Source organism: Podarcis raffonei, chromosome 5 (assembly GCF_027172205.1).
Source record: "Podarcis raffonei isolate rPodRaf1 chromosome 5, rPodRaf1.pri, whole genome shotgun sequence".
NCBI lineage: Eukaryota > Metazoa > Chordata > Lepidosauria > Squamata > Lacertidae > Podarcis > Podarcis raffonei.
Window position 1 is genome coordinate 51,392,914 of NC_070606.1, and position 25,047 is coordinate 51,417,960.

Consider the following 25,047-nt stretch of genomic DNA (forward strand, 5'->3'; position numbering starts at 1 on the left):
GACCCCCGCTATGTGAAATAAACACACAAGGACACGTGATATAAGGTTAATGCAGCCCTGTAGATCTGACATTACTACTTTGCTGAGAGGTGGTTTCCAACTCTATGGATGAGAGGCTGCTTGAGTGAATGACATTAGGGGTATGCAGAAGACACAGTGCAGTTACATAAATTTTATAAATAATAATAATCCAAGCATTTATTCTTTCCTAAATAAAAACATCATTCAGTCAGACATACATTTATATTCTTATTTTCAAATAGTTTATATTAATCAAAAAAACTTTTATTTTACAAAAATCATTGCTTTAAATATGAAAAGGTTTTAAGACTCAAACAAGCACAAATATTTCAGATTAGCAGACATTTCTCAGCTGTTCTGCCTACATTTGTGAACCTTACTAAACTATCTGTAACAAAGAAGTCATCTGAAATGAAATCGTATGTCCTAAATCATTATGATTCGAGCCTGAAAGAGCAGGCATATGAAGGGAAATCAAGGGAAATCTCAGCAAGCTTCTCTGGCAACTGATAGCACATTCAAAATGACTTACACACAATAAATGGAATGGGACGGATAGAGAGATAGGAATGAAAGAGAAATTACTTTTTTGGGGGGGGGAACAGAAGCGAGATAAAGCATAAATCACTGTAACATTTCATTAGAAGTTTTTGATAAGTAAATAATCATTTGACCCAAAATACCTCCTTAAAGTGCATGGATTTGTCTACCTGTAGTGTATACTGCAAGTGACTTATCTCAAATTTATATAGCTTAGGTGTCTCAACACATAATTCATTTGAATAAAGGTATGTTTGGTACGGTGTCACCTTGAGAAATTTCAGAAAATGAAAACAACCATTTCTCCAGTTACCAAACTTGTCAAAACGACAGGCTGTCATCAGCGGTATTCTCAGATTCATGAGGCTTCTTTTACCATTTCATCTAGAGATGTGTGTCTGTATATATGTGTGTGAGCATATGTGTGTGCAAACCTACATTAAGGCAGGTCAAAACAAAACTGTCCACAAATCTTGCCACTGCATTCTTAGGTGTTGAACTTCGGGAACTACTCTGCTTGCTTTCAGAAGAAGATACAATGGATCAGAAGGAGAGTGCTAGGAGCTGCCAGATCTGTGTGAACCTCCCCCATGTGTTAAAACACTGGATCCTTCTGAGAAAAGGAAAGGTGCTTGTTTCCAATTCTAGCTAAGCCATGCTCAAGCAACACGATCTGAGCTCTGGTGTCTTCCTAAAGCATTGGTTATTCTATGGTCCTCACTTCTGAACTGCTTTGCAAACCTGTGTGCAGGTTAGCCCTTTGATCTTGTGTTTTCTTTGTTCCAGCTTGTTAACTGGTCCCATCAACAGGCATTTCCTTAGAGTGGGCACTTGTGCATTGCCAATAAAGAGGGAATGTGTAACACAAAAAACTCAAAACGAAAGCAAATTATTTGCATAAAATTTGGATATGCACATTTATATGAAGAGTTATACATTTAGAAATAATTACTATCCCAAGAGATCCTGTAGGCAGAATTACCACCGTGTGCACTACAGCAAATGCTTTTAAAATGTACTGTCTTTTTCCGTGTATAAGACGAGGTTTTTTTTACTTTAAAATTATGTAAAAAAAAACTGGGGCCGTCTTATACATGGATAGTGCATAGGGTGGACTTGGGGGCGTGTTATACACGGAAAAATACAGTATATGGATTTCATCAATTTAATTAACAAAACCAATCATTAACCTACTTTTATTTATTTATTCATTCATTCGTTCATTCATTTCATTTATAGCCGCTTGATTGTAAAAAATAAATAAATTTACAAAAACATTTGCATATATGAACTTATGAATTAGACACTCGGCTTACCTGGAGGGTATATTTCTGTATTTCATCCAAAACGAACTCAACTTCTTTTGAGGTTGTTAATGAAGCAAGGATGCCATGTAAGCCATAGCAGTAAAGTCTTGCGTTGTCATAGTTTTCACGACTAGAGTTTATACGAAGGCAGGCATCTCCAACATGATTCCATCCTTCTCCACACAGATGAGCTAGTAAAGAGTTACACAAGCTTAAAGTAGTTGTGAAAGAAAAAAACATCACATTTAGAACTAGGCTTCAGAATTATCTTTTCAGAACACAGTTCACCTAAAAGGCACATCACCTACATATTCAGCTAGAACCGTGGTTCCCAACGTGGGGCACAAGCCCCACAGGGGGGGCAATTTGATTTTTAAGGGGGGCAATTCGAGAATGAGTTATTAACAGTTAATGGCCTTTTAGGCTTCCTCCATGTGAACAGGAGTTCACTTTTTGAATAATAATAATAATAACAATAATAATAATATGTCACAGGGGGGGGGGGGAATCAGGATTTTAGAGATGCTTGGTGGGGCATGACCAAAAAAAAGGTTGGGAACCACTGAGCTAGAACCAGGGTATGACTTCCATGGATGGAAGGGCTCCTTCTGTTCACAGAAGCAACCAAGATCCAGCAGAGGCTCCCTGCTCAAGGAGGAAGGTAGGGGATTTTTTACCATTCTCCCTTCCTGCATCACTCCTCACGCTCCCCCAGGTGATCCCCCCAAAAAACTTTCTTGAGCACAGGGATCTGCGGGAGGAAGATTCAACAAAAAGCACCTCCTCCCCTATACACTTCCTCCAGAGTAAAACAGGAGGTCATGGCAACAAATGCTTTACATTAGAATAGCCAACAGAACTAGCATTTTCAATTGGTGAGGTAAAAGTACAATAATAGGAGCACAGTGTGATATACAATGGGTTACTGCCAAATCTCAGGAAAATAAGGTTTGTGATTTGTGCAAGATTATTTGCAATACTACGCTTTGCATCAACATGAAGGTGGCATGTGGATACCATAGAAAACTATACAGAAATAACATATTATCTAGAAGAACACAGCTAAACTTGTGCCTATTCCTTGTCATTTTGGATGGATTACACCCAGTAGTCAAGGCTATAGTTCTCTGTGTTGAATTTTGAAAAGTCTGCATTCCTAACATGGATCTGAAATTTCTTCCCCTTTTACCCAATAATGCTTTAAAAATTATTTTCAAACACATTATTTCCCCTTTACCTGGTAACGCTTGGCATTCTTGCTGTCGTTGGTCCCACTGGCAGTTGAGGTTTAGTGAACAACTTTTACAGCTTGTCAGCTTATTACAGATCTGTTCATTTCTTACATGACATTTGGTGTAGTTTTTCACAGACTAGAATATAAGCACACATACATACCATGTCAATTCTCAGAATGGAGAAAGCTTAAAAATTCTGAAGGAACTGACTGACCTAAATATACGAGTAATAGGAAGGTAAATGTTAATAGAGTTAAAGTCATGGCACTTACCCATTTTTTTTTAAAGAAAAGAAGGTAAATAATACATTGCAACCATTTTCTAAATTTTAAAATTCATCATTTAAAAATAATCCTGAAAAATAATTAAACAATAAAGTCTAATATTAATGAAAACAAGCTTTTAAAAGACTGCTTTTAAGAATCTGGCAACTGTCATTCAGTTGTTTAGAAACAGCACAGACTAATAATTACTTCATAAATAAATGTTAGATACCTGTTTCTTGGGCTAGTGAACTTGTTTTTTTCCCGACGGTTAGGGTCATGTGGACAGAGTGCTCAATTAGCTTTGGGAATGCCTGAGTTGAAGGACGTACATAGTCACAATTCATTTGGTGGTCTAAAGTATTACCATCAAACCAGCATAACTATGAACCATCCACTTCTGTGGATTAATGATCTGATTTCTACTTAAACTGCTTGGAAACACTTCAGAGGCATTGTCACCTGATGTCATTATGACATCAGGTGACTGACAGGTGGACAGCCCCAACGTTGGCTCATGCAGCTTGTGGAGATAAAGATAATGATATTGGTCCTGCTTTAGCACATAACACAACTGCTATTTTCTTTCAATTTCTGTATAAAAAATGTCAAGATCTACATGTGCATTTTCAGAAGACGTAAACCCTATACAAAAGTGGAGTGGAGTCACTAAGGCGGTCTGATGATGTCGTGTATCTCTCCTTCCAGGAACTCCTGCAGCCCAGCTGGTGCCAAATGTATTGCTTTCCTTTCCTTTGGACCACCTCAGCAAGGGTGGGGGTGGGGCTTGCCATCTGGGCAGGCCCAGATGTAGGTGGCCGTAGTTACAAGTTAGAAGATTAGTCTGATTGATGTAAGGTCCAAGTGCTACAGGTTGCCTTCGGCAGTGGGAGAGATCATCGTGTCTCACTGGTCAGCTACTGACCATCTTAAGCTGGGCTGCATCCATAGCGGTGACCAGAGGAGGAATGACCATTGGGAAGGATGCAGAGAAAAGAAATGGCATAGTGCATCTGCACAACCAGACAACTTCATCTACCCAGCTGCAACAAAACATACCTCTCCCATATCGGTCTCTACTGCCACAGCAGGCATTGTAACCTTCCAACTATTTGACTTCACCCTGAAAGGCACATTCCTCCATTTTTCCTGAGACAGATGGATGATGACAACAACAACAACAATGGAGGCATATGGGGATTGTTGCTACATGTATTTTCAGAAAATGAAAAATAAAGTTATGGAATAGAAGAACAAAAGAAAGCATAGGCCTCCAGTTCCAAGTAATGTAATGGACACACATCAAATTTTACCTGGGTGCTCCCTTCACACTTAATTAGAGCTTAGTTTATTCTGTGCTCAGGCATCCATGCTAGAACATAAAATGTAAAGTGAGAGTTAGCCTTAAGAAGAAAGCAACAAAAAATGAGGAAAGTTTAGAATGTATGACATCTGGGGAAAAGCTGAAAGGAATGAAGCATGCTGTGTACAGAGAAAAACAGATTAAGGGGGGAACATGATAGGGGTTTTTGAAGGAAAAAACCCAGCTGCCGTAACATATGTACAACGGAAACAGTGATGTTTCCTTCTGTGGGGGAGAACAGATAAGTGTTTGTGGAGGAAGAAATGAAGTGTAGGAAATCTTGACGTTGCAATATTTTGAATTAAGTGACCTGTGCCATCTTTTTCTTTGGCCAATTAAAAGCACATAGATTATTAAATAAAATTATTTAATGGACAAAGCAATTGCCTGTATAGCAGTAGTACAGTGTTGGTACTAATATTGAGAATTAGGAACGCTGTCCTTTTTAAATACTACATTCATTTTTAAAAATACCAGTTGTAGACAAGATCATATTGAACCATGTGGAATACACCATGAAACACAAATTATTTTTAAGGTATTGAAGAAAGGTATTACAAGGTGTTTAGATATAAACACAGAAACACAACCATGTTCTGTTATAAGAACTCTACAGAGCTAGGTGCATAACCAATTAGCTAGAGTAAAATATGCAAAGCGACAGAAGGTAAGCCTGTAAAAAATGCACAGATTAATTTCAGAAGACCTTTTTATACCTATTTGCATTTAGTTTGGCTCAGCCATTATACATTATTGACAATGCTGCCTGTGAGGTACATTACAATGAATTTTAAATTGCAAGTAAGCACCATCTGCTCACTTAACACTGTCCTCACCTAATATTCCTTGTTAACATGTCATTATCGCAATATCAAAATCCTGAAAAGTTCAGGCTGCTTTCGAAAATGAACCCATATGGTAGTAAGTAGCATTGAGGGTAAAAAAGAAAAGCTTGGGGGGGGGGAAGTATTCTTACTGGTTTCACAGTATGGTTTTCTGACTATAGATAACCAAAGGCTATTTAACAATGTTTGACTTTAAAAAGAACTACTAATAACTACTGTCTGTATTCTCCGTAGTCACCTGCTGCCAAGCTTTATTTCCTTTAAATCCAATTTACACATTCATTTCTGGACAAATCTCAGTAACCTAGTGTAAATGCAAATCCAATAGGTGGTTCTTGTTAACACTAAGGTCTTAGTTGGAGCTAACATCTGTTACACAAGTTTTATTATAGGTGTAAGTGTAAAAATACATAAATAGAAGGGTATGAATAAACAGACTAATTTCCAACTGTCATATTTTCTTACACAGTGGGAAGAGATATTCCAGGAAGTCCCACTATCTTCCTGAGTGGGATGTTGTTTCATGAATGGTAAATTTGCATGTGCACAAAGCAGAATCTACATAAGCATCTATGATACAGACCCACTACACCAGAGCTTTCCAAACTTTTCATGTTGGTGACACACTTTTTAGACATGCATCATTTTGCAACACAGTAATTCAATTTTCCTATTACAGAAAGGTAGCCGTGTTGGTCTGCCATAGTCAAAACAAAAAAAATTGTTGCTACTGGAAGAAAAAAAAAATTTTGTTTCAATTTTCCTAGCAAACCAGAGGTTAAACTAACCCCTTTCCAGCCCTGAGAGGTGTGTGGGGAGCATTTGTGCAACAAACCTACAAACTGCAGCTGACACACTAACGTGTCGCGACACACAGTTTGGAAAGTTCTGCACTATACTTTTTGGCATCTATTCCCAGGACTTTCTCTCCACACCTGAATAATTGGGGGTTAGCACCACAGTTCAAATCAGTCGTAAAGAAAGCTGCTGCCTGGACCCAATGTCACTTCAAAACCCAGTTAGACTCACATGACAGTAGTTGCTCTTATATTTTCATCCTGATAAAACTGAAACTGTTTGTTCCACCTCCTCCCACAAAAAAATCTGATGCCTTCAATGTTTTACATGACTTATCAAAAATAATTGCTAGCAGCTCAGTATGTTCATTAGTTTATCCCCTTAAGATCTGAAGAAGCATCTACAGTTGCCCAACTTATTGAAATAGTTCAAGGTTTGGTTTGTTTATGCCAGTTTCTGGCTATTTTAAATACTCCCTTGTTCCTTATCAACACTACAAATGACAGTTCATTTTCTGCCTAAGTTTTTGTGAATGCTTGTGTTTTCTTATTAAAAGTTGCACAATGATTCTAAGATATCTAAACAGCAACATTTATCTACAGAAGGTCTAGAAAGACTTTCCCCTCATATTTGTTTTTCCATTCCATCCTTGAGTCCTGATTTGCTAGATCTCAAAACAAGAGTTATCTTTTATACAGCTATAGACTTTTTGTTTGGCTGATCATAAGATATATTGTCGTTGTCCCCACACACGCACACACAGCCCGTTGCTTCCTTCCTTTTCAGAGTGACATAATTATTAATGTTGATGTTTATATTTATTTAAAGGCATTTATAACCTACCCTTTAGCCAAAAAGTTTGGAAGAACCTTAGACCAACTTCAAAACCACTGTTTAAGGTACTGGCTTGTTCTAACCCAGGTAATCATAGTTTCCCAATCTGAATGAAATAGAAACAGGAATATATGTTTAATTGAAGACTTGTGGGTTTAATCACAGTGGGCTGAGAGAAGGGGTTGTTTGGATGGACACAAGGCTTATTTGTGTCTCAGCTTTCAAAGCTAAGAAATGATTATCTAAACAAGTATGTGAATAAAGTTTAGTTCGGAGAAGAATTAAGCAAGCGTAGAGTACGACACCCAAAGTATGTACTTTTGTGTTAAGGTAGAAGGGTGTGCTGGGAGTCATGGAATGGGATTCACCTAACTAGTCACATCAGTGGAAGCCCTGCACAATGACTTCTGCTAATGCAATAGCACTTTCCCCCCTTCTCTCCTACCCCACATGCCCCCCCCAAAAAAAAATTGGCTTGGGGGCTGGGATAACTTAAACAGAATGCGGGTGAGGATAGGGGAAATCATTACATCTGGCAAGCTGAAATGCTTGCACAGACAGAATCATTCGAAGAACACAACGCTGAATTTCACTCATGGAGCCAGACTTCTCATATTACAGGTGAAGAAAGGAATAGCATCTCAACTAAAGGTCCTTTTTTCATTAAGAAATTATGTGGCACTCAGGTAAATATTTCTGAGTCATCCCTATAAGCTTGCCTATGTTCATGTGAACACAAAAGGAAGTGTCATTGTTCAATGCAGGGAAAATCAAACCACGCCATTAGTTTGCCCAATTTATATGAACTGATTTGTATTTGGCCTCTCATTCATACCAAGTTACAATGTTACAGTCTTTGCCTAGAAAGGGTTTTCCATAGAGTGAACATGTATAATAAGCCTACTCAGCTAAAGTTCCTGAAACATTGCACTCAAAATTTGCAGTTAAAAACTGGGTGTAGGGAGTAAGTTGCAGGAGATGTATTAAATGTCTGTATCTTAAAATTTAGTATAGATTTAGCAATATGTGCCTAGTATATTAATATAATGTTGCCTTTTTATATCTGAATAAATCCAAATAGTTTAGATTGCTCTGGCCTGCTAGAAACTATTTGCTAAATAGCAACAATTTCAATCACAATGTCAAGAATTATACTGAAGATATATGAGCTTTGTATATCCCAGAAGCAACCAGAATTTCCCTTTTTGGATACAAAGATATGGTTTAACGTTACCCAAAAAAACCCCTAGCAAATTATCTGACGTTACAATAGCCAAGAAATCATTCACATTATTCACAAGCTTGGGAGGTAATCTAGTTTTATACCACATTTCTGTATATTGAACACAGCTACAAGCGGAAAGGAATCCCATCACACACCCAGATTGGGAACACATATACCCCCCATCGTGTGCACACAGAGAGCTACACTGGCACTGTGTACCTACTGCCATAGGGTATAAAATGGACCAGGTCTGTTTTTTGAAGGTAAAACAGTGGGCTGCAGGCAACAGCAAATGATTAAGCAAGATGAGCTTTAACACACTTTACATTTCAACTATGTTTTCTGCGGTTTAGCATTCCTGACCTATTTGGAATTTCAGCTTCATTGCTTTCTCAATAAAGATAATATATGATGTGGGGAAAGTCTAAAGTATAATTTCTGTTCATTATCCAGCTGTCCTTGCCTAACAGGCCTTAAATGATATATACTTGTAATGTAATATTCTTGCTTTAGTCCTTCTCTTTTTTTCATTTCCTATCTAGATTTTTTTACCTTTGCATTTCTAAGCACCATGTATGAAATATCACATAACCAGAGATTTGGAACTTTCTTTTCAAAAATCATTACATGCAGTTTTTTCTAATATTTGTTTGCTTTTAAAAGAGAAATATTTATCATTGCTATAAATGTTTTTATCAACTCATGAAAAATACCCACAGCATTTTGATGTGCTTCAGAGGGTTTGCCTTATCGCAAGTAATTTTACTCTGCTGTCAAAAGCACTACTGTATGCCACCGATAACACATAAGTAAAGTCAATCACTTTTGATAATAATCTTCATGTTTCTTCTCAAGGGAACATGTATCAGGGTGGTTAGGGGCAGGTGCAAAGGTGGAATCTTTTTTTAAAACTTAAAAAAGTAAAGTAGTGGTAGATGTTTCCCCCTTCATTTTCTTACTAACAGTTTTATATACTATAGAAAACATGTGAAGCCAGAAAAACATTTTTTAAAAACACAACTTAATAGTAATAAGAGGAAACATTAATGTATTCACATTGTTATGTTAAAGTTAACTGTGGGGAGAATATATATATATATATATATATATATATATATATATCCGTTTATAAACGTGGAGAATTGCAAATCCCTAAATGTGTCACTATTGCTGTATCTCACAAATTAAATGATTAAATTAATATTCTCATTTACCATATATTGCCACATGCATTCAAGGTAGCAGACCAAAAACAAAAACACAGGACAATGTCCCTAAATTCACTAGGTGATCTGTGCTTAAATCCTAAACACATTTACTGGGAGTTAAGCTCCCATTGAACTCAATGGGAATTACAGCTGAGTAAGCAAGTATAGCATTAAACTGGAGGCCATGTATCTGTTTTAATCCCAGCTCAGGGTGGACAACACTGAACTATCCCAGAGAGCTATTTTAACAGCAAGAACAGTGAAGATTGGCACACTTTAAAAACTGATATTAGTTCTTATTTAAGAACAATATTTTAGTTCAAGATACATAAACTTAATATAATATGTATATCTTCAGTGGCTCTATCTTAAACTCATCCTGTAAATGTTATTTATTTATTCTGATCTCTTTATACCCTGGACTTCCTCCAATCCAGAGCACAGCACAGCTTCATATAAGAAATCATTAAACTACCGTCTAAAATTTAAAAAAGCCATAAAATCATTACATTACATGAAAGTACAACAGAACATCAGTGTAAAACCTAAAGGGACCACACACACACCAATTATTAACAGAAAACCAATTATGAACCAAAAGCCTGGAAAAACAAAAATATTTTCAATTGATGTATAAATATAACCACCAGTTCAATAAATAGGAGACCACCACCAAGAATGCCCTGTCTTGCATCACAACCCTCTATCTTTCATTAAGGAGGCATCCAAGAGCAGTCATGCTGGAAGTGCACTTGCACTTTAGGCCATATTTGTTTAACTTTTTGGATATATCCATAGTGAACAAAGTTTTAAGATTAGCTACAATAGTTAAGGATTTTTATTATATTCTTCTTTTGAGAAAGATTGAACAACTACTTAATATTCATAAACTTTGCTATGTCTGGAAATCCAGTAGTTTAGACAAGGCTTTTAAGATGAAGATGATGATGAATAAGAGGTAGCTCAGGTGTACTTTTTCCTAGATGATAACCCCACAATTCCCAAATGGCCATGTAAGAATATTTCAGAGAACTCTAGATGATGTGGATTGTCAGCTAAGGCTTAAACTATGTGCTTGATTGGCCAAACCAATCTGTAAAGCAGGTGGTTCTATTACTTTCATTATTTCTCTTTCCAATTATATTATACGACTTCGCAATTAATTTATGATGAAGTTTATTTCGTATGTATTTCAAGCATCTGATTATAATGTGACATTTACATTTTGAAGGCACCAAAAGAGCAAATAAATGGTTACAAAGCAGTGTCATTAATGAAACTGCCACATATAAATACTCACCACACTGCAGTTACTGTTTGCAGAAATGCACTTCTTGTCATCACACCATTGACAGCCATTTGTATTGGCAGTACAGCTGGCACAGTCTGCATATCTGTAACATCTGTCATCTGCCGCGGCTATAATACAAACGAAAGACATGGTGAAGCATCAAGATGAGAGACAAAGGATGTTGCACTTTTTAATTCACGCATTTTTTAACAGCTGCTGGAAACAATATCCAGCATTTATTCATTGTAAGTATGACCTTCAGTCTGAGAATAAAGTTTCTTAACATGAAGCTAAACATGTTAACTATATGTTATTTATACCCTATTATCTGTCAGCAACACTTTTCTTGAAGGATTTCTGCCAATAAAAAAAAAATCCTTCTTGAAACAAAATCCAAAGCATGAGATGTGCCCAAATACTGTATACAAATGTGCTAGAAACTATTTTTTGTGCTGTCTTCTTCATTTATTTAGCAAAATGGGGATGGCTATTTAATTTTACTTTATTGCACAATTCAAAACAAGCATTTACCTGGACTGAGAAACTAACCAAAATGGATGCTTTCTGTGGCTGACTTGTGTATCACCAGAACCGAGCTACCCCCTGAGATAGTGGTTGGCCACATCTTCTACTTATTTTGTAACCCTATGGTGAGCCAAAGACATATATCCAAATATGAAAAAAAGCTCAGAGTTGTGAACTTTGTGCCCCTTTGCCTCATTTTACACTCACAGCAACTCTATGAAAATGTTAAGCTGTGAAATCACAGCTGGGCCAAGGACACCAACTGTGCTTCATGGCCAAAAGGGGATTTGAACCCAGATCTTCCCAGGCAAAGCTAAATGTTTATTTATTTACAATATATATCACGTTTCAGGTGGACATCATGAAGCATATAACTGGCATGCAGACTATAGCCATTTAATTTGTAACACCTATGCTGGGCTTCAGTTATAGCTGCCATTGACATACATTTTATTTATCTATTATGATTTATTAAATTTGTATACTGCCCTATACTCACAGGTCTCAGGGTGGTTCACAACATAAAAAAAAAAAATTACTACTACTACTACTGATGATGATGATGATGATGTATAATGCTAAAATAGGGAGAAAGGGAGAGGTAAAGAGATAAAAGTTTGCTGAGAAACAATATATTTGGAGGGTGGGTTTTCTTCAGGAAATAGTCCTAGATAAACACAGAAGTCTTGGAAGAAATGGAGTAGCTACAATTTAAGTGACTCCAAATGTAAGGTGGGTGAGGGCTGGGAATGCTGCGAATACTGGGAATGCAACTTGAATGCTGAACTGCAGTTTAGTGTGCTCTCAGAAGGTCGTTTTCTACCAGTACCTTGGCAGGTGAAATGCTATTAAGTAAACTTGTGGATCAGAAATAACCGTGTCTCACTGGTTTTCAGCTACACTACAGGAATGGGCTTAACCATACAAAAGGCTAATAAAAAGAGGTTCTGTTAGAAAAGGACCTATTGAGAGATCAACGTGTAGGATTTAAATCAGTGTTCAAAAAGAGGCCTGCTTGATTCAAAATAAAATGAAATCTGTCTTAAAGTATTCATAGAAAAGTTTAATTTATCACAAGCGTCATACAAGCTCAAAGAGAAGCAATCATTTTAATCATTTCACCAAGGAAAACCATGAGAGGCAGACCATGAAATAATATCAAGAGGTTACTTCAGGAAAAAAGCCACCTGCCTGAAGCAAATTTACGTCAAAATTCAACTGCAGCCTCCTGCTTCAATCATGTCATCACACTCTCTCCTATATTTGAAATCCTTTATTACATTCTGATCCTTGACACATTCATTTCTAACTCTTGTCCTTATCACAAAGCCCATGATGGCCTTTCTTTATGCTTTTGAAGCATCTCATCCTTACTCTTACACTTTTCAAAGACCTTTCATTTTACCTCACCTTTCAGTCCAGTATTCACGTCTCATCTCTTTACCTTTTATTTATGAGGTTCTCAATAACTAAAGAACTGTTTTGTCCTTATTCAAGAAGTATCTTCTTGTGCCCTGAAAAAGCCCTTACAATATACCATCCCCAATTCATACCACTTCTCAAATATTTTCCGGTTTTACATGCTTTGAGCTGTTTCCCTTGCAATATATATATTTTTTACCTTTTCTAACTGTTTTTTTAAAAGAAATGAACTGTATCTTTGTAATATTAATGCGCTACAGTAGAATTAATCCTTATTGATTCTAAACCCCCCTCTCCCCAACTTTTACTAATTACTCCTTCCTGCTGCATCTCCACTACCCCCTCTCTCCTAGAGCAGCTCCCTCAAGAACAGTTGGTGGGGCAAGGCTACAGGAGCTATACAGTGGCAGAATGGGCCAGGAAGTCCTGCGCACAGGCCTTCGCTTGCATATTTATGGATAAAAGACTGTGAGGTTGTTATTTTTTCTTTCAATACTGGTATATTTCCTAATGAACTACTAAAATAATACTGAAGGAAATTGATGGTAATCTACAAACTACAAGACCTTCTCTCTCCTGGGAAAACTGCAGGAACAGACGGATGTTTTGACTATAAACGTCACAATACTGAAGGGAACAGTAAATAAAGTTGCTGAGCCTGGAAGGGATATGATTCAAGTTCCTGCAGATGAACAGGGAAGCGTTGTTGTTGATCTAAAAATCCTTACAGCCAAACAAGAAAAGAAATTTGAGACATCTGAGAATGTGATTAAAGAGGAACATGATGATCTGAAGGAAAAAGAAGGAGGAGCTATGATGTCGCAGATGATTAAGGAGAGCCAGAGGCCTGTTAAGATGGATACAAAGGAAAATAAGAACAGGATGATGAAAATTTGGTTTGAATTGAAGAATGGAAATTGGAGAGATCTCCTTATATGGAGATCTGAAGACATATGGAATACAAACTTGGCTAATGTGGAAATTGGAGCCTTTGGGACATTTGGACTTATGAGAAGTAAGAAACAAGATCTTGGCTCCATTGTTAAATATGGAGGTCTGGCTGGAAGAAATATGGACCTTATTGGAACAGAGCTTCTTCGAGATTCGGAATTTAAAATAAAGGACTATCAAAAAAACCGGCAGAGAGAAACTGAGAGAGAGTTGAGCGCCTCAGATGTGAGGTCGCCAGGCTGACTGCAGATGGACTGATGGACTTTGGTTGGGGTTCGAATCCGGGAAAGGGGGTGGTGGGGCTTTGGGAATCCAAAGGGTGTATAAATATATTTTGTTTTAATTAAGTTGGTTTTGCCACTAACATAAAAATGGGGATTTCGGGGAAGGGAATTGGGGCCGACCTTAGAAAAAGATTGTTAAGAATAAGTGTTGACGTATAAAGATTGAGGTTTTTAAGTTAAAATGGGTTAATTAAATTGACGGGGCGAATTTAGGAAAAGTTTTTTAAGAATAAGTATTGATATATAAAGATTGAGGTTTATAAGTTAAAATTGGTTAATTAAAATGAATTAGAGAAAATAAGGTAAAGTGTGGGGACAAGAATTTGCTGAGCTAAAAATTGGAACTGGAATACAAGAAGGGCAGGTGTGGGGAAGTCAAGGAAATTGGTTATGGAAAGTAAGCAATGTAAACTTTTTTAATTGTTCCTTTTTCTTCTTTTTTCCTCTCTTTTCTCTTTTTTGTCTTTCTTTTTTATTTTTTGAAAATTTCAATAAATATATCTAAAAATAAAATAAAATACAAACTTCAAGTACAGTAGTACCTCGGATTACGAACTTAATCTGTTCCAGAAGTCCGTTTTTAAACCGAAACCGTTCTTAAACCGAGGTGTGCTTTCCCTAATGAGGCCTCCCGCCGCCAGTGCCCTTCCACTGTTCTACTTTCATTCTTAGAGCGAGGTAAAGTTCACAAACCGGGACACTACTTCCAGTTTTATGGAGTTTGTAAACCGAATAGTTCGTAAACAGGGCTGTTCTTAAACTGAGATACCACTGTACTAATTTAATATGGACATTATTCAATTTGGTTGTGTATTTTTTGATGTGTTTTATTTATTGTTTGACTATTTCTTTTTGTTATGTACTGAAGTTCTCACCCTGGGCCAGCAGGGGCATACTGTAGATAGTTTTCACTCAGGTCCACATATGCAAATAGGGGATTGAAAGTGACGTTCAGTGATTGGATGGTTACAGAAAATGGTTACAGTTGCGTTGTAGTGGAGCTCTATATAAGCAGGCTGGCTGAACCCTTCAGTTCAGTTCTGTTCTGTGAATAAACAAGAGCTGTTTGAAGAATCGCTGTGTCGTCTGATATGCTCACCCACAACTTAACACTTTTTATATTTGTAATTATGCAATTTCTTTCATGTTGTAAGTCTCCTTGAGCATGGTTTTAACAATATAAAGGTGGCATACAAATAAAAGGATGTATGTATGTATGTATGTATGTATGTATATCTTTATATGGCACTCAGCAGAGGTAAATCATATTCAGTTTACGAAAGGAATTATATATTTAGCTGTGCTTATTTTTATCTGTAAGATGCCCTGAATCCCTGTCAGAGAAAAAGGCAGGGTATAAATAAATATATTATTAAAATAATATATCTACATTGATTCTTTTTTTATCTGGGACTAAACACCTTTATAGATGCTAATAAACATTTCTAGGAATACCTTTCAAATTTATACAGAACCTGCATAGAAAAGGGGAAGTGGGATTATGGCTGCTGGCCCCGTCCCATACGTGCATTCATCAGAAATGCAAGAGAGCCCATGCATACCAATGCTACATGTATAGATTCTGCCTGCGCAATCATGGATCTTACCTATACAGTGGTACACATGTACACATGTAGGAACTTTGACACCTCCTGATGAATATATTTACAGAGTTATGCAACAACAAAAATCCCCTGTGTTGCAAAACAGAACAATCTGATAAACATAAAGCAACACATAGGCTAATAATATACTAAGAATATTTATATAACACTATCAAACTGTTTCTAAATTCACAATCGGAATATATTTACAGAGCAGCACCAGCACATGCAGTCCCAATCCGTCTATACTTGCATTTCGTTAAACTTGTAGAAAGTGCTATGATATCATAGCACTGCTATCATTGCTATGATTAAAATAATAATTACCAAGGGACAATTCACTTACCTGTTTTTCTGGGACACTTTGCCCTAAGAATGTTGTTAGCATGACCAGATTCCCACGACACACAGCGGTTTTTGTTCCATAAGCATCTTAACCCTGGCCCAGCAGTTTTACAAAGCTCTTCATCTCTGAATGCTTCACAGTTGGGAGGTTTGTACACAAGGATGTCATTTAACAGAACGCTTGAAAAACCTCCAAATATATACATGGACCTATAAAGTAATAGAAAGTAATATTGTGATTTTAGGACATGAATCATCCAAGGCCACGACTCTTGCCTCATTTGCCATCTCCATTTTATGTGAGAGAGTATTCACACTTACTAGTCCTAAGAAGTGTGTAGCTAACCTCCTTTCGGAAGATCCCACTGTTTTGGTTAGCATCAAAAAGAAATAAAATAAAATATATAGGGTGATGCAGGGGGCAGAGAAGCCTAGCCTGACACTCTGTAGCTCACATTCTCTGGTGAACCTAGAACAATCTCACACTTTTTCAATGAATGTATTCCCAGAATGCTATACGGAATAGGCTTACACAAAAATTTCAAAAAAAATCATTTGATCCAGGTGAGGCAGGCACTTTCAAAAGCAGCTCTCTGAGTCTTGAAGAAAGTTGAAACTGTCTGTTTGAGTGCCTGTCTGCCTCTGCCGTGCATCAAGTTACAAAGAATATCTGAAAACTCTTTTGAAAGTATGTTCACATTTATTAGGAGTTTTGACATCATTTATAGCAGGCTGTATCCACTTGTGGGAGTGGTAGGCAGCCTGCACAACCAATCTTTTTCTTTCCCTCCTCCCCCAAGAGTCCCCTGTAGCACCCAATAAACTCTTCCAGAGCTTTGATAGCACTCTTGAACAGTAAGATCTGTATCATGTGGAACTGTAGGGTAGAACTGTCTAAAAATTGGCCAGCAGGATCATGGTAGTGATAAACAACTACAATTATTTTATTGTATGTATACCAATCCATGCTTGTTATCCAATAGATTATACAGTTCTTATAAAGGTGCTAAATGACGCATAGAACAAATTGTACTCTGGCATACTTTGAAATGAAACTCTTCCACTTCCTCTCACCTCTCCTGCCCCTCAAGCACTGATGAATACAGTATATCAATGGTATCGATTTCAAACAGCTTCCAATATTCTTGTGTATGCTAACTATATATCGGTACATTATCACTGCTTTAATCCCACCCCGGTGTAATAACAAGGTCAGGAAGCTAATTATAATTGAACATACTTTTGTTCCAAGGTATACCAAGAAATATCAAACTCCAAATTTAATCATTATATTATTAGTTATTTTTGAAATTATTTTTTATTTATATTTTGTATTACTGTTATATTTTGGAAATTTGTATCATGTAAATCACAATGAGAGAGCTTTACATAGAAAGACTGTCCGTAACTACTTAAATGAAATAAATAACATAGCATAAGATTTGTAGATCCTATCCAAACAATTTCAGCTCTCTTTTCTCTATCTTCTCAAACAGGTGAACAAAATTGGCAGTCCCCCCCCCCTCAAACCAAGGGAGGCAGTTCGATGAAACAGAGGTTCCCATGAACCTTTTGTCTTCACAGTGGTGTTGCAAGGCCATATTAGGCCAAAATAAAAGTAAATGGCTGAAAATACCCAGCAAACTTCATAGCTAAATAAGGATTTTATTTCAGGTCTTCCCAGTTCAAGTAGAGTACACAACTCTGGCTTTCGTAAGCTCATCATTAATAAGATAACAAAGAACATCAGTTGTTCATTAAAAATGTATATTTAAGATAATGTGTTAGAATATGTTTATTTTCTTTTGACTCATTTTTAGAAAAGTGTATTTACCCATTGCTGACAACTGCAGAGTGACCAAATCTGTTCACATCACGATGAAGATTAGGTTTTGGAAGAATTTTCCATTCATCACAAGCTAGTAAGACAAGGTAAGATAATATGATTTCCTCTTACTAAGGTTCAAGAAGATATAGCTCAGTATTAGAAATAACTGACATTTTGAAATCAACAACCACTAGCATTTACTTTCACTTGTCCCAAGTATTTCATATGCACCCTCCCCAAAATAAGGACATAAGGCACATACATGTATGATAGGTTAAAGGAAGCTTCCCATAGAAGCTTCTGTGTAACCAGAAAGGCCTCCAACATTTTCTCACTTTTAGTACTGAAAGGATACCCAGCCAAGATGTGGGGATTCAGCAGTGACATAATGGCCAGGGCTGTCCAGCCCCCAGCTACTTGGTTGGGGAGGATCCAGCTGAAGAAGGTGCTCATTCCTGTTCTAAATAAATTCATAAATAAAACCAAACTGGAAGTGTGAAGGAATAGCACTGTTCAATCATCCGCTGTTGTGTGTCATATTCCTTGTTGTGAAAGGATTGGACTTGCTCTAAGGGATCTGAGTATAGTGGCATGTTTGAAGATGCCATCGATTTTTCAAATAGACACAAAGTGATGCCTTATTAAATACTGATAATCAAATAACCATACTGATGTGCTGCTAAGATGAAGGAGCCTTTCATTTTGAAGGGTTTTTTTTAGTTCACACACCACTATAACAGCAGCGTATTTTGCAATGTGATAAAATCCTCATTAAATGTGGTTTTGTTTTTTAAATCCTTAACATGAAATAGCATTAAAATCTCAGAAGTATACTACCAGAGGTCCTAAACCAAAACTGGAGGACCATCATACTTAATCATTGGTCAGGTTGTCTGGGGCTGAGAGGAGCTGGAGTACCAACAACATATGAAGGACCACAAGTTCCCCATCCTAAACCATAGTCTGGTTGCTGTTGTGCTATCTCAGATGCATTGGTTCAATTCTCACTTCCTGAGAACACTTATCCTAAGCAAACCAGATCAATATTTACACTACAACATAACTCTGCAACCAATCTACATTATCTCCATTTTTGTCCAAGATTCTCACTTTCGTGGTCTCATGCCCTTGCTAGTCCTTTCATTCAATGATTCCATATTAAATCAGGCAGTTATGGCCTCTGACCAGAAGCTATGCTATCCTTCAACATCAACACACACCCTTTCAGACCCTTTCTTGCTCGCAGAAAGCAAGTTATCGGTCTGCCTTATGGCTCAACACCTGTGCAAATAAAAAACTAGAATGTGTCAATTAAAAACCTTCACCTAGACTCCTCAGTAGACCATGAACCTGCCAAGATTACTGTGGTTCATAATGTCACTATCTTCCTATTAGTGGGACAGGCAGTAATAAGTAGCATCAGGAATGTCTGAGCATTAAAAGAATGTCACCACCAATAATAGCGCAACAATGAATGGGTGCAGGACAAGGCCTGGGTGGTATTAAGAATGGGTTGTGTATTTCCCATATTCCAATGCATGAAACCCCTAGATGCACTTATACTATTTAGATTGCATGAGCCTTAGATAGTTATATTATTTATAGGAAAATAAAAGTGATGAACAATTATGAATTCTATTTCAGGAACATTTTTTCATGAGAACTATACAAGGCAGACATATTTTATCACAACAGCTTCCCAGCAAGATCCTTCAATTATGCTATAAATTCAAGTGTCTTCCAGTTCCTATATTTCAGTGGATGTTTCAGACAGCTTACTGGAGCACATAAGAAGATCTATGTGTATAGTGACCGGGGAGGGGGGGAAGCCTGCAAATAAAAGCCACACACACAATACATTTTCATTTGATCAGGCGGCAGGCTAGCTCAAGGGCTTTCTTTGCATTCTTTTTCTTAGGGGGTAAAAAGGTGGGATTTAGCATTGACCAAAAAAAACACACAAATATAATTATTAAAAGCCAAGTTTAAGATAAGGAAACCTTGCAGCCTCCAGATATAATAATTCCTTGCTTGCTCGTGTTATTTGTCAAACTGGCAGGTCTTTTCAATAGAGTATAGAAAGAAAAAGAAACATGATATAAATAGCCTTTCTTCTTATCTTCCCTAGCCTTCTCAATAACTGCTGAACATTGAACAGAGCTCTATGCTAGAAAAATAGTTTTGCTTAGCTTTAAAAATCCCAAGTATAGCTTTTCTATGAAGCACATATTCACTCACATCAAGTGCATTCATTTCAAAGCAGATATACACTTAACACAGGCTACAATATTATTTGTCTTCTGTGCAACCGGTTTCAACCAGTCCTTGCCTAAGGCAAACCATGTGAACGTTTAGACAGTGTAAAATGTATACAAGTCTGTTCACTTTAGACATATATTCCAAATACATATGTTTCCAAGGTAAATTTATTAGTATGTGTACACCTTCTCTGATCAAAGTGACCTCAGAAATTCAACTAATTATAAATGGTATTTTATAAAGCATTGCACTAGAATGGAATTATAGGAGGTGCACACATTACATTCAGATAATTGAGTTTCACTGAAAATAAAAAATTACTTCCAGCTTGTCTGTGCCGGAGACTACGAGGTAACATCAGTCATTGTGGACTTAAAATATCTGTTTGTTTGGCTTAGTGCTTCAGGACTCTGGATGGCAAGACAACAAATAAAATATCGTTGAAGTTTGGCACAAGTATAGGAAACTTCTTTTCCAGTTTACTTCATGTCAAATAAATCCCTGTCTTTATTCGTGTCATAAAAAAGGGCCCTTTCTCAGCAAAACACAAAGCCAGGCCTGTTTGAAATAGCATACAATAAATTTTAACTACAGGTATAACAGTCTACACTACAGCCTACATATAACAAAAGATTCTCCCCCAAAACACCCTTAAAAAACAAAGAAGCTTGGTTTTCTCAACTAAATGAAGCAATTAGTGTCCTATATGGGTATGATGTTGCTTTTCTAATGCTGGAGCACTAAAGCCAATTTGCTGCTGCAGATTGCACCAGAGCTAAATTTATGACTTCTAAGTACTCACAAATACATAAAATGTAATTAATTGCAACTGCTACTTTACATTTTGGGAGAAAACAGGTCAACAATTCACTCAATTACAATCTTTTTGTACAAAGGTAGGTCGTCCCCCACTCCATTTTTTCTTATCAACATGAGTAAGGGTTTGTGGCAATATTGATATTAATTGTTGCTTTAAAAAGATATGGAGCACCTCTATTTCAGCTGTGAAAAATCTATTTTAATACCAAGAAAGGAAACAGTTAAACGCAAACAAAAATAGAGTAATTCACAAAACACCAGTTTCAGTACAGAAACTTCCTTCCATATAGGAAAAACTATATTAGATTCATTTCAGTAAACCTAATGTAAGTTTATAAACCCATGGTTTATACATACACAAAAACCCCAACACCTTGCCACTTTATCATGCTCTTATGAACTAGCATCAAATTCTTTGGCATCTACCGGGATATAGTCTACCTGGAAACCCTTACGTATGCCACCCTGAGTTCCATCATGAGAGTGTAATAGAGAAATATTTTGGAGGGGGTCCAGGTTTCTGAGAAAAGCTTTTAGAATTTAGAAGGGCAGGCACAGTAGCTGCGGTTGGGAGAGGCACTGCGCTGCGCTGTGCCTCTCCCAACTGTGGCTCCTATGCCTGCTCTTGCGAGCGGCAGAGGCTGCGGCAGAGGAACGAGCGGCCCAAAAGGAGCCCTTTCGGGCTGCTCCTGCCTCCTCCTTTGCCACTGTCGGTGGCAGTTGCGGAAGAACGAGCAGCACAGAAGCAGCCCTTTCGGGCTGCTTGTTCTTCCTCTACTGCCACCACCACCAGGTTTGTGGTGTGGTGAACCGGCTTATACTCGAGTCAATAAGTTTTCCCAGTTTTTTGTGCTAAAATTAGGAGCCTCGGCTTATACTTGGGTTGGCTTATACTCGAGTATATACGGTACTTAATAAAGCAAAATATGAAATTCTAAAAGCTTTTCTCAGAAACCTGGACCCCCTCCAAAATATTTCTCCATTACACTCTCATGATGGAACTCAGGGTGGCATACATAAGGGTTTTCAGGTAGACTACCGTATTTTTCGCTCCATAGGGTGCACCAGACCATAGGGCACACCTAGTTTTGGGAGGAGGAAAACAAGAAAAAATTATTCTGAATCCCAGAGGCCAGAACAGAAAGAGGGATCTGGCTTCTGGGATACCGTGTGGCTGTTCTGGCTTCTGGGATAACCGTGCCAAGCCTCTTCAGGGCAGCGGGATGAAGGCTCCCCCTGCCCGAAGAGGCTGCGCAGGGCTAAGGCAGAAGGCAAGACAGGCGCGTTGCTCAAGGGGCGCTGCGCCTTCTCTCTCTCTGCGCAACGCCTCTCCTTCACAAGAGAGGCGCTGCGCAGAGAGGGAGAAGGCGCAGCGCCCTTCAGCGAAGCTGGAGAAGGGACAGAAGGAGACCCTTCTGTTCCTCCTCCGGCTTCCAGGTCAGGCACGTCGCGGCGAAGCCAAGGAGCCTGCATTCGCTCCATAGGACGCACACACATTTCGCCTTCATTTTTGGAGGGGAAAAATGCGTCCTATAGAGCGAAAAATACGGTATATCCCAGTAGATGCCTGCCTTTGCGAGAGGCGGGCGGCGGTGGCGGGACCAGCAGCAAGAAAGGGCTCCCTTTTGGGCCACTCGTCCCTCCGCCGCTTCCACCCGCCTCACTCAAGTATAAGCCATGGGGGGCTTTTTCAGCATAAAAAATGTGCTGAAAAAGTCTGCTTATACTCGAGTATGTACGGTAAGTTTCTAGTATTTAGAGTCATAAAGCAACATGTTGGCAGCTTGGGTTTATTTTAAAACATTCTTACCATATCTCTCCAAATGTCAAAGCAACTTTCAGAAAATAAGCATTGCAAAAAAAACCAAAAAAATCATCCATAGAAGCAACACTGTTTACTCACCAGCCAAAGGCTTACTAGAGGAGAAAGTCATAGAAGCAGAATAGCTCTGAACCTCATTGCGCAGGTCATTTCACAAATGCAACCAAATGTGGTAAAGGCCATGTTCTGTGTCACAGATTTCCTTAAGTCATATACTGTGAACACATGAAAAGGACAGTTCCTTCGGTGTGTGGGCCCCAGGCTGAGTCAAGGTCACTCTGATGTTGAGCAACTTTGTCATCAAAATGTGAGGCCAGTCAGTCACAGCATGTCCTTCAAAGGTTCCAGGGGTCCTTTCCCTGTCATTGCAAGGATGCAATGCAGGCTGCGGAGTAAGCCCTCTTTGTTGCCCACACTGCCAGGTAGGCAGGATTATGAGCACTGACCTATGATTGATAGATTTTGTAGTGAGACTTGCACCATTTGTCTAGTCTTCATGCAGCTTGCTCCCAAGGAAGCATTCAACTTTCGCAACCCAAACTTCACCAAACAATGGTCCAGTCATAACAAGGGAGAGCAATGCATGCTATACCTTCAGTCCATCTTTCTTATTATTTGGGGGAAAGACTACATCAAGGGCATGCCCTGCTTGATATGTTGGAGAGAAGACTCTTTGAGGAAGCCTCATGGTTGCCACTGAAGCCATTAAGTCTCAAGCTAGCCCAATAAAAGTCTATGTGTGGATTATCACCCTTGAGTCATCCAACACCACACTGAAAACTGTTTCAACCAGCTCAATCAGGGAAGCCACCCTCTCAACCTTTCAGTCTGATCTCACACTATACCAAGTACCCAGGTGGCACAGCTGAGTTAGATCAGGGCCACCCAGCTCATCCATCCAAGTCCAAGTCAGCCATTTCATCCACAATCAAATCATGGATGAGCATAGTCTTGATCCGGGCCAACCTGGCATTAAGTAATAGCACCACCTGAATCAATGGAAGGATACCATGAACTGCTGAATGAGTGTAGGGGCTGAGAAGGAGAACAAAGACAAAACATCTAGGCCTCCACCCAAAATGGTAATCAGCCCTCCACCCAAACTATATCTCTCCCTGCCCACAACCACTGAAACTGAGGTATCACTGTAACTCTCTGACACATACAGACCCAGACACATCTTAGCACCACCATCCAATAACACTTTGTACAGGACAGGTGTTAGGGCCAAAGAGGATAAGCTAAGGACTAATAATAACAAGCACATCCTACAGTACCAGGCAGAAGACTGTAATTAGATTAACTAAACTTGTCTGCCTGCCTCCTGCTCAAGGAAACTGCACCAGAATCAGACACCTGCTGCCTCTGGCAATGTAGCCTCTCACGCTGGGTCAGGGATAACAGCCCTGCTTGTCCTACAGGACCTGGCCTTGAATCCCTGTGGGGATGCTCCTGTGAATCCCTGAAGTGAGGATCCAAAGAAGAAAATCCCTTTGGCATTGCCTCTTTGGCATTGACCTCACTGTACACAGCTAGGTCTGCTTTATAGTTCAGTAAAGGTTTTGGCCCACACACATATTAGCTGCACATAGTAATCAGATAACAATCCTCAGCAATCAGCAAACACCTCACTCTAACCTTCAAGCACACAAAGCAAACAGGCAAACAGGCAAAAAATTACACTGATGTGGTCAAAAAACATCCAGACCAGGCAGGGGCAGGATGGTGCCAAGCAGCCCCTCTGTAACAGTGAGTATCTCTGAAGAATAAAGCAGTAGCTACATTAAATTAGTGTATTTAAACTACAATTGTCATGAATTTGAAGTAGAAACTAACATTTAAGCAGAGAAGTATGTGATCAATAGTTTCCAACCACTGTTGAGTCTTATATTCATGTACTGGTGCTGAATTCTACACTAGGTTGGTCTAGACTCCATTTAGGATTCTAGAGTGACTTCCCACCCCCAGAAGACTCAGTTGACTGTCCCAGGTACAACCTCTGGCTTCTCCAGGCAGGCCTGGGAAAGGCTTCTTTCCCAGAGTGCTGCTGCCAGTCAGTGTAGACAATGCTAAGCTAAGTGGACCAATGGCCGGGCTTACTATAAAGGCAACTTCCTATGTTTAAAATCTATACTAACCTGTGAGGCCCTGGGCAAAGGAAAGGGACTACAGGGCAATTATCAGCTTTAAAAATGCAATTTGGGTATCATCTGAATTAATACGGTTGTTTTTAATCAAACCCATAATGGACTTGGGTG

At 38.4% G+C, this 25,047-nt stretch overlaps 1 protein-coding gene across 4 annotated transcripts in view; it reads right to left on the reverse strand.

Annotated features, from left to right (window-relative positions):
* Positions 1-25,047, reverse strand: part of ATRNL1 (attractin like 1) — a 498,126-nt gene that overhangs the window by 369,491 nt on the left and 103,588 nt on the right. For 3 of the 4 annotated variants that reach the window (XM_053389095.1, XM_053389093.1, XM_053389094.1), the window contains 5 exons: positions 17,896-17,980; positions 16,063-16,271; positions 10,940-11,058; positions 3,106-3,238; positions 1,878-2,059 (listed from right to left, as the gene is read on the reverse strand). In XM_053389095.1, coding sequence (XP_053245070.1) covers positions 1,878-2,059; positions 3,106-3,238; positions 10,940-11,058; positions 16,063-16,271; positions 17,896-17,980 — 728 coding nt within the window. Of the gene's footprint in view, positions 1-1,877; positions 2,080-3,105; positions 3,239-10,939; positions 11,059-16,062; positions 16,272-17,895; positions 17,981-25,047 lie in introns of those variants that run through there. The other variant, XM_053389096.1, reaches the window with a different exon arrangement.